Source organism: Cicer arietinum, chromosome 1 (genome assembly GCF_000331145.2).
Source record: "Cicer arietinum cultivar CDC Frontier isolate Library 1 chromosome 1, Cicar.CDCFrontier_v2.0, whole genome shotgun sequence".
NCBI classification, from domain to species: Eukaryota; Viridiplantae; Streptophyta; class Magnoliopsida; order Fabales; family Fabaceae; genus Cicer; species Cicer arietinum.
In genome coordinates, this window is record NC_021160.2 from 7,969,058 (window position 1) to 7,979,498 (window position 10,441).

Genomic DNA, 10,441 nt, shown 5'->3' on the forward strand with positions numbered 1-10,441 from the left:
AAATAAGTACCACTAACAAGTATAACTAATTTGTTTATTCAATATCTGTAACAAGCTAAAATGTGTTTGCTACATATTTCCAGCTTGGAAAATTAAAAAGAAAACATTTGAAAAATATCAATTGAAACGTTGAAAATACGTCAACCGAACCATGTAAAATGTGCTTAATTATTCATTATATTTGTGGATTAAAATATCATTAAGACCATGTGGAAATGTGCTTAATGATAAAGAATGAGGGTTGTGGTAGCAATTGTAGGGTGTAGGTAGTGATTATCCCGGTACGAATTTCCATTGTTAAAAATTGAGATTCAGCCCAACCTCGTTTCTGTACTGTTCTCTGCTACTTCTTCTTCAACCTACAATCTGAACTCGAAAAACCCTCTTGGTAACTAAACCACAAAAATGTCACGAAACTCCATAACATTCATCAAATTCATTCGCTCTCTCTCAACAGAAGCTCGCACCATCAAAGTCGAACGCATCGCAGATGAGCTTCTCAACCTCAACAGATTCGAAAGGCACGATTTCACCGTCCTATGGAGACTCAAAATGGGCCTAGACCGTTACGGTGCTCCAGTTGCCGGGCCTGGTCCATTGGGCCCATCACTATCAGGTCCAGCCGCTGCAGATGCTACCGCCGCTTCGGCTGAAAAAACGGCTTTTGATATAAAGCTTGAGAAGTACGATTCCGCTGCGAAGATCAAGATAATTAAGGAGGTTAGGTCTTTTACTGATTTGGGATTGAAGGAGGCTAAGGATTTGGTTGAGAAAGTTCCTTGTGTTTTGAAAAAGGGACTCACTAAGGAAGAGGCTAATCCTATTATTGATAAGCTTAAGGAATTGGGTGCCACTGTTGTACTTGAATGATTTCTTTTTTGTTAGTTGTAGAATCGTTTGTTCTTTGGGATTATTGTTTTTTTGTTACTGTTTTGTTATTGCTAGAAAGTTTGATGTGAAAATGGCTAATTTTTATTTCATGGAATTGCGTCTGCTAGATGTTTGAAGAAATGTCCTATAGTTGCTGCCTTTTTTCTATGAAGCACAGAGCTGTAATAATTTAAGAAAATAAATTGAATGGAATCATATCTGTGGATGTCTGACACCAACTCATGTCGAACACCCGAACATCTTTGTAATTCGATTTTAGACACTGTTGATATGAGAACAGATACTGATATATAGGTTTGTTAATAATTGATATGTATGAGTGATAAGCTGTTTGTTCTTCCTTTTGTGAAGTGTCAAAGGGAAATTTTAAAGCTTTTAGTTACTTTGGGTTGTTGAGATTGTAATGAGTGTGTTTAGGTGAGGGTTTATAAGCTTGATTTTGAATGATGTTGATTTTGTAAACTTTGTTTTGTTTTTGGATAAGTAAGTTTCAAGAGAAGTGAAGTGGATTATGTTTGGATTTTTACCATTGAATGTAAAAGCGAGGTAGAATTGCTTTTTGCCAGAATCATGTTCGAACTCATTTTCATGCTTGAAATAAAAAAGTTTTTCAGATACCTCTTATAATGACAGAATCCCAGTTGGTTGTTGCAAATGGGATTGTGGCACCAAAGGCACTAAAATTGAGTTAAAATAGTATGGGAGCTTCTTGATGAGGTAGAAATTTGAAAAGCTGTTTGGACTTTAGATCGTCGATAATGAAAAGCTTTTTTACCAATTTGTCTTGCTGTTGCTTTCATTTAGAATAGTTTCAATTTTATCAAAGAACACTTGTTTTCTGAATTCTATTCTAATGGGAAAATTGGTGTCGATATGAACTACAATTTATCACATTTTGTATCTTAGAAAGATAGGTATTTAAAGTGAATGGTATGGACCTATTAGTTTAGTTTCGTATTTGAACAACTTATTATCAAGGTCCTTTGTCAGATTATATTAGCAGTGTCTCATACCAACCCTGAGAATTGAAATATTTAGTGCAACTGGGAGGTAATAAATTTTTTTATGCCTCTCTTAGAAGAATCAGGTAGTTGATTATGTTATAAGATGAGACATGGTTATGATAAAATCGTACTTGGTTGTTCAGATAAGTTTCTAGAAAGAGTGGTTCTATTTCTAGTTACCTTTCTGCTGCTATTGTTTCTGTACTGTCAATTGTCATTTTGAGGTCATTGGAGAGTTAGGCAAGGGGATATTCTGAGTTGCATGTTTTCATGCACTGTTGGCATGGTCTTCAACAAGAATATAAAAGTTAACTAAGAGGAATTTATGATTTATAATCTCTCATATTTAGATTCATAACAAACCATGTGGGAAGAAGAAATATATTTTTTTCTTCTCATTCCTGAGATTCTCTCTAGTTAAAAGGTTATTTTGGACAAGAGTGATTTGATTTTGGATAATCTTAGTCCTTTTTTCTTCTGCCGTGCCTGGTTTAAAATCCTGCAGTGTGTGTTGCTTTAAGTAATGACTCCCGGCCTGTGTGTTATAAGCATTGGATGATGAGAACAGTGATTTAAAGTATTTGGGTGGTTATAAAGCATTTTGTATTGTAGCGATTACTTCCGAATAACTCAATCTCTGGCTTCTAAGCATATACATCTCTGTAGCTCCTTGCTCTCTATATCAAACTTCAGGCCGTTTTAATCACATGTAATTTCTCTATCCTCTTCTTTTTCTGGTTTTGTTTTCACTTAATTAGTTTTCCTAGTTCCTGCTAAATCTTTGTTTGAAATTCTGTTTAATTACATCTTTAGTTTCTTCTGTCATTTTTTACTTTCATGAATCTTTCACTATTTAGAATTAGAACCACCTCCTAACCATATATATTCTGAAATTTTTTAGTTGACCAGATCCATATTAGGGTGCTGCGTTTGCATGCTAATAGGATTGGGTTCATACAGATGGCAGAATACTTGAGTTTGTAGCCTTATTTGATATGCTTTTGCCAAAAATAGCCTCTTTTTATTCTGTTTTTTTTTATGCTCAATCTTTTTTTTTCTGTTAAATTATTGAATGTGAATATATCTTCATCTTGGTAGTTGATGGTTGCCAAAATCGATGTAAGTAGCATGAAAGAAAATTTATTATAATGAGTGAGTGATGACAGTGTTATCATACCATGAGAAAGAGACATACATATATATACTAAAGCAATTTTGATGAAATACCAAGTGCATGAATTAACTGTGCTATAGGTAGATATAAGCTACATTATTGTGGTTACAGAATTAAGCAAGTTTATTGGCTGAAATAACACTATATTAGTTTTTGTTTTTTGTTGAAAATCATTCTTTATTTTCTCAACTTTAAAGAGATAGGAAACTGATTCTAGTGAAGTTCTGCTAAACTCAACATGAATAAGTTGAACTTATTCATCTCCTAACAATTCAAGGAGAAAAGTCTTGTAATTTCCCCATGTCTTCCTAGCCACAGTATCATGAATGGTGGCATTGTTTCTCTTTACAAAAAGGTCTTTGATTTCCTTTAAATCCTTCTCTGCACGAGTGATGATAACACGACTCAAAGCATCTTCTTCATTTACCAAATCATTCAAGGCGTGGCATAACACCTAGATCAAGTTATTACATACATGTTTAATTAAAGCTATAGAACAAAGAAATTATGAATGGATACTACAACGACTTAATGACTTTGGTTACCTTAGCCAAATATCTTTGAGTGTTGTTGATGCAACGAATAGTAGTACGCAATGCTCCATTGTACTCATCAATTGGACTACCTGATAATCCCTATAGTAGGCAACAGCAAATCTCATTCCATACCCTTTATTAAGTTTAATAAATCAATGAGTTTGTTACGCACATAATGGGAGTTCTCCTTTTTCAATCAGGTTTTTGTGTGTGCACAATTCGAATCTATGACCACTTGTTTAAGATGATCGAATCTTTACCACAATACCAACCTCATTTGGTACCTTGATTTAAGTTTTTATTAATTGTTGTCACAACTATATCTTGGAAGTACAAAAAACCTTTGATTTATATGCGATTTTGTTATCTCTATATAATTTCCAAAAGGCCATGATATCCTTGATTTATATTTAAAGAATTTAAGTTGTAATATCATTTCTTTGATAATTGTTTTGCAGGACTAGAAACTCATCTTACCTTGGTAATTGTTGTGCCATATAAGTCTTTAAAGATGTTGAAAGTTGCACAAAGCTGCTTCTTACTTCTTGTGCTTAAAATTCTAATCATTTCATCATCATTAAAAGCTTTCTTTTCAACCAATTGATGAAGTATGTTTGCTTCAGAATGAGCCACATTCTCATCAAACTCATCTCCACCATACCTGTAAGTGCTTATAACTGCAACCAACAACTGTATGAAAAATAGTAAGTTTTGCTATTTTAATTGCAATTGAAGTGTACAAAAAATCACACAAAACTAGTGTTTGAGGTGAGAGTTGTCTAGAGCTATTGAGCTTGGTGCCTAGATTGTCCAACAAATAATTTAAAATAAATTGATATTATCTTATATTTTAAAGTGAAAATTGTCTAACTAATAAAATTTTATTTAGGTAATTTCTAGTAAATGTGATACCTAGGTTTCTCTCCGACCCATCTTTTTTAGACCCAAATTCTCTACAGGCAGAAGAACCACACAGTCATACAATCAAGAGATCTCAATTGTCGAATGAAAATCGAATAGCTTATATTTTGATTGTACCAAATAGGTTTAAAAGTAAAACTTAGTTTAAGTTCAATTTTTATTCAACGGCCAAGACATACTAGCAATAGGGTTATTGCATGTAAATGACATACTAGCAATGCAAAAAAAATTCTTGTGACATTCCTCTTCTATATTCAAATCAACAAGAAAACAATTCACTCTCCCAAATGCTTAATTAATTTTAAAACATTGTCCTCATTATAAAAATCTAATTACATAAAGCTTAAAATAACACATACTTTGCGAATGTCACCACTAGTTTGGGAAGCAACATCTTCTTCAAGGCAATGCTTATATAGAGAGTGATAAGAACGCTTTACACCCAGAAGCTCTTCAGAATTTCTTGTGCAAACAATCTCAATAATTACTTTGTAATCTGGTGTTGCCTTCTTTAATGCCTCATTAATAAGTGTTGCGTCTCTTTCAGCTGGATCCATTGTCCAATGGCATACGGCTCTCTAGTTTTAATGATATTTTAAAATCATATTTACAATTAGAATGTTATTCATTCAAAACATATAGCCAAAATATTTTATTTTAAGTGTTTGAAACCTATTTCAATCAATTAGAACATTAATTTATAAAAATGTTAGTGTTATGAATTGTAATATTTTTACCTCAAAGTTTCCTGAAAGTTCAGATTTTAATTGTTCGATAAGATCCTGATGATAAATTTCTTTATAAGCCAACCTCACAAGTTTCCTTTGAGCTTCATTTCTGTGTGCTAGTATAGATACAAGCATTGTCTCATCTGTCCCGAATCCTATACACAATAAAAACCATGAATTTATTATGTTAAAGCTATTATATGGTTTATAAAAAGTTATAAAGGGGATTTACCTAAAATTTGTAAGAACTAAAATGCGTTAAATAATTGTTTTAAAGTGATATATGCAGTTAACAATTTTTTTTTTGCAGAAACATAACCTTTGCATGCTCTCATGATAGCTTCAGCATCTTCAATTGGAGATGAATCTTTTGCAGCAAGTAGAGAAGCCATTTGGTTTTGTTTCTTTGCTGTAGTGCCAATATTTGGATTTTGGATAAAAGAGTTGTTTTTCATTTTCAATTTTATAGAAGAGAAAATATAAAATAACTGTGTTTCAGTAATTAAATTAAGGTACTTAACATTTCTAATAACTGAATACGTTATTTAAAAATTAATAAATAAATATAACTGAAATATTGTACTGTAAAAGTAGTTTTCTAACCGAAAAAGTAATCAATAACAGCCTATGGAAGCAATAATAAATCGAAAGTAACATAAATGTATTTTTTTTAAGGAAAAAGTAACATAAAAGCAGATGTCACTTAATCTATATTTAGATCTAAAGCAAATTAAAATCATAATGTGGAGATTTTGTTTTATTAACAAGTTTTACTTTAAGTTTCTTTTAACATTTTATAATATTTTTACCATTTCTTTTTCAATTGATAATAAAATTTGTTCGTTTAACTTTTTTTCTAGATGGTACATGGATATTTATAGAAGACGTAATAGTAAACCAATAAAAAGAGCGGGAAAAAATCGGCATAAAAGTATTTTCTTTACTATTTGTCCGTCCCAAATAAAAAGAGCTAGGATAAGTGTATTACACATGTTATAGTTCTACATATTATTCAGTTTTTGCAAATGCCGCTTCTTTCTCACTACCTAGGGAATAAGTACTCAATTAGTAGCGGGAATGGAATGAAGCAGTGCTTATCCCCTAGTTACCGGGCAGGCAAACACTCGTCATATTTTCAACGGCGGGGGGTGAGAAAATCGTGAATAATATTGCTGCTATATATTATGCTTCTTCAGTACAACTGGTTGTTGCTATATATTACGCTTCTACAGTAGAGAGTGCGATAACATGTTATTTCTTTGAAGACTGTAATATTGCACCAATACCCAAATGAAATGCATATCATGACGTGCTTTTTTTTTTTTTTTTTGTCTTTCTTTTTCTTTTTGTATCTCCAGCCCAATCACTACATGTGTATCCAACAAGTTTCACATCATTATTATTAGGATACAAAGTTCCTTCGGTCAGAGTACCTTTGATATATCTCAAAACCCTATTTGCTCCTTGCAAATGGCTATCATGTGCCTTTTCCATGTACCTCATAAGCAATCCAACTCCATATATTATATAAGGTTTTGTCACACTTAGATATCTCATACTTCTAATCAAACTTTTGTATAGGATTGACTCTACTTTTTTACCATCACTTTCTCTAATCAACTTTAACTTTTCTTCAATTGGTGTGAAGACTGATTTTGAATTTTACATCTTGAATTTCTTCAGAATATCATCTGCATATTTCTTCTGAGAAATCAAAATATCATAAATCTGTTGAATAACCTCAATGCCAGGAAATGGGACATTAGGCCAAAATCTGTCTTTTTAAAATGTCTAATCATTGCCTCCTTAAACTCTACAATCATCGTTGAATTATTGCCGGTGAAAATTAAATCATTAACATATAGGAACACAATAAGAACATATCTTGGATCAATGAACTTCATATATAACATGTACTCAAATGAAAATCCTTGAAAATCATTCTGCACAAAATAAAAAATCAATCTTCTTATATCACACTTTTGGTGTCTGCTTCAAGACATATAATGCTTTCTTCAATATATAAACTTTATTTATTTTCTTCTAACTATGTATCTTGTAGGCTGGTCAACATATACTTTTTCTTTCAAAGTACAATTAAGAAATGCTAACTTAACATTCATTTGATGTATTTTTGAATTATTTTGAGCTGAGAGAGAAATTATTATTCGTGCTATATTTAATCTTTCAACATGAGCAAATACCTCAAAATAATCAATATATGGTTTTTGCTTATATCCTTTAGCCATCAACCTACCTTTAAAAACAATCAATTTTACCATTAGATTTGTACTTTGTCTTGTACACCCAGTTCACTCTTATAAGCTTCTTGTTTGCTAGTAATTATGTTAACATCGACATTTTGTTTTCTCAATTGCATCAATTTCTTCATCCATGTATTTTCTCCAATTCTCATCACTTGAGGCTTTTTCAAAAGTAACTAACTCACAATATGCAAATAAACTAAAAATGATAATTTCTTCATCTGATGGATCATTATCATTACCTAAAACACAATCCTCTAAACTGACTAGTAATCTACGCTGCCTCTATTGTGTTTTGGATGTCCATGCTCATTCTCCTCTTCGTAATAATTTGAAATCATGATCGGTTTTTTTTTTTGGACTTTGTCTCTGGTTTGTAATGTTTGTAGGCCTTTGAGTTTAAACTATAGCACATAAAGATGCATTTTTTGCCTTTACGATCCAATTTCTTTTTGATTTGATCTCGCACATAACATATGCAATACATCCATATACTTTGAGCGTATTCTTCCACACAAATCTTCTTCAGGAGTCTTCTCTTAGACACCTTTTGAAGGATACATGTTCGAAATATAAATTGCAGTAACAACTACTTTTGTCCAAAATTCTCTAGGTATTTCATTTGCTTTCAACATGCATCTCACCATGTTCATAATTATTTTGTTCTTTCTTTTACCTACTCCATTTTGTTGAGGTGTGTATCTTGTTATTAATCGATGCTCAAATCCAAGTTGTTCAAAGAAATTTTTACCAACAAGGTATTTTTGGCTGGTTCAAAGTGCGTTGACTATGCAACCACTATGTTTCTCTACAAATGCCTTAAATGTTTTGAAGACATCACAAGCTTCTGATTTCTACTTCAAAAAAAGTATCAAGTCTTTCAGCTAAAATAATCATTAAACGTAATAAAATAACTACAGTCACCAGGTGTTGGTATTTCAAGTGAACAAAAATCTGAATGAACTATCTCCAATAGTTTTTTGGCCCTCCAAGATCTTCCAGTTGGAAATGATTCTCTATGCTTATTTCCAATTTGATAAGTCTCACATACACCATTTAGAATATTTACAACAGGCAAACCAGAAACATATTCTTTTCGTGACTAGTAATTGAAGCCAAAAAAAATGAAAGTGATAAAATCTCATATGCAAAACAAATCATCATTTGGAATTATATAACTCAAGCAAGAAAATCGTTCATATGAAATTTTCAAAGGAATAGGCGGTTAGGTGTAATTCTTACCTTTGTGATAAATTTGTCATTTTGCCAATCAACGTTCAATGACCATTATGAATCTGCATGTTGCAGCCTTTCTCTAACAGTTGTCCCATACTCAATAGATTCGATGTAATCTAGGAGCATAGAAAACATTACCAATATAATTTTGAAATCCATCTTTCAACCTTATAGCCGTTTGACTTTTCCCCAAATTGAACTGTTAATGAATATCATGGTAGATCTTATTGTTTCATTTAGAGAAGAAAATAATTCTTTTCTTCCACACATAGATTACTACACTCAGTATCCAAATACGATATAGCTTCATCTTCGGAAAAATTATTACTTGCTAAAAATAAATTGTGAATTTTCGAAACTCTTATTGGTATTTTGATACTGATTTTCTGCTATGTTTACCTGGTGTCGGTATCTGTAATTTGTTGCTTTATACCCAAATTTGCCACAATGGAAACAACTATAATTTGTTTTCTCTTGATTGTAGTTAGTTACCTATACCCTTGCCATGATTGGTATAGCTGAAATTATTTTCAACTCCTCCTTGATGTGACAAATAGAAACTATTATCTCTCCATTGATTAAAATGGCCACTTTCCATTGATTGAAATTGCCACATCCTCTTCCTGTGAAATTTCCTCAACCTTTACCTCTAAAGTTTCCTCTTCCACCATATTGAAATTATCATGACCTTTACCTTCTCTCATTGTACTTAATTCAACAACATTGTTGAGATTCACATTACTTTTCAAAGTTTCTTCTTTTACTTTTTATATTTTCTCCAATATTATGTTCACATGACTTTCAATACTTTCTTGCAACTCTTCTACTCACAAAGTGTTAGTGTCGTGGGACTCAATTATCGTAGCCACCACATGATCAAATTTCATTGGCATGGTGCATATAATTTTCTCTACCACTTCGCTATCTAGAATATATTCTCCATACACTCTCATCTTATTCACAAGATTTGTAACACGAGAAAAATATTATTCAACTATTTCTAAACTCTACATCTCATACCTTTCATATTCATAAAAATTGATAATTCATTGTATAGTACATCCTTAATATTGATTTAATGAATTCTTAATTGTCTAAAGCCTTCTGATCTCGACCAGACGACACATTATGTGACCGGTAACTATGTCAATTGTCAAGTAGTTGCATTTCCTTTATTTTTAACAACAGTTATGAATGAATCAATGAATTTTATTTATCATGAAATACAAATTTCTAGTCGTTTTTTTATCAAGTGCAACTTCGACATTAATTATCGATATCATTCTTACATTCTAAGTTGTTCGACATAAACACAACAGATTACCAAGGAATTTCTTGACCATCCCAAGCAAAAAACTTGCCATTATCATGACTCTTCACATTGTTAATGACATGTAACAGCTTTTGTACTGAGAACTCTTTGCTGAAAAGCTTTTCTTTAGGAACATTTCTTTGAAATGGCTTAGAAAGATCTGTGTCAACTGTACCAGGATGCAATAAAATACATACAATTGGATCCTTCTTCCTTGCGAATTCCAACGAGACGGTCTTCGACACTGTTAGAAAATACATGCAAAAAAAAAAAAAACCTCTTTATGATTACCATTTCAATGCATGATACAATGATGCATTTATCATATCAAATATAACAAAATTGAGATCATCAGAAAAGAGAGTCATAGATACA

The 10,441-nt window shown here is 31.8% G+C and overlaps 3 protein-coding genes across 3 annotated transcripts in view; 1 reads left to right on the top strand and 2 right to left on the bottom strand.

Moving 5' to 3' along the window:
* The first annotated feature begins 243 nt into the window (after window positions 1-243).
* Window positions 244-1,232, top strand: LOC101512667 (uncharacterized). The gene has a single exon (XM_004486449.4). It carries the CDS (start codon window positions 406-408, stop codon window positions 868-870), a length of 465 nt encoding a protein of 154 aa, XP_004486506.1. The 5' UTR covers window positions 244-405; the 3' UTR covers window positions 871-1,232.
* Window positions 1,233-3,126: 1,894 nt separating this feature from the next.
* On the bottom strand, window positions 3,127-5,701 carry LOC101512980 (annexin D8-like). Its single transcript, XM_012714353.3, has 6 exons — window positions 5,574-5,701; window positions 5,264-5,409; window positions 4,886-5,104; window positions 4,083-4,295; window positions 3,615-3,704; window positions 3,127-3,523 (listed from the first exon to the last, which is right to left on the bottom strand). Exons 1-6 carry the CDS (start codon window positions 5,644-5,646, stop codon window positions 3,323-3,325), a joined length of 942 nt encoding a protein of 313 aa, XP_012569807.3. The 5' UTR covers window positions 5,647-5,701; the 3' UTR covers window positions 3,127-3,322.
* A 4,048-nt stretch (window positions 5,702-9,749) lies between these two features.
* LOC101513202 (uncharacterized) overlaps window positions 9,750-10,441 on the bottom strand; it is a 3,171-nt gene continuing 2,479 nt past the window's right edge. The window contains exon 6 of the mRNA XM_004486450.4: window positions 9,750-10,319. Coding sequence (XP_004486507.1) covers window positions 10,075-10,319 — 245 coding nt within the window. The 3' untranslated portion in view covers window positions 9,750-10,074. The remainder of the gene's footprint in view (window positions 10,320-10,441) is intronic.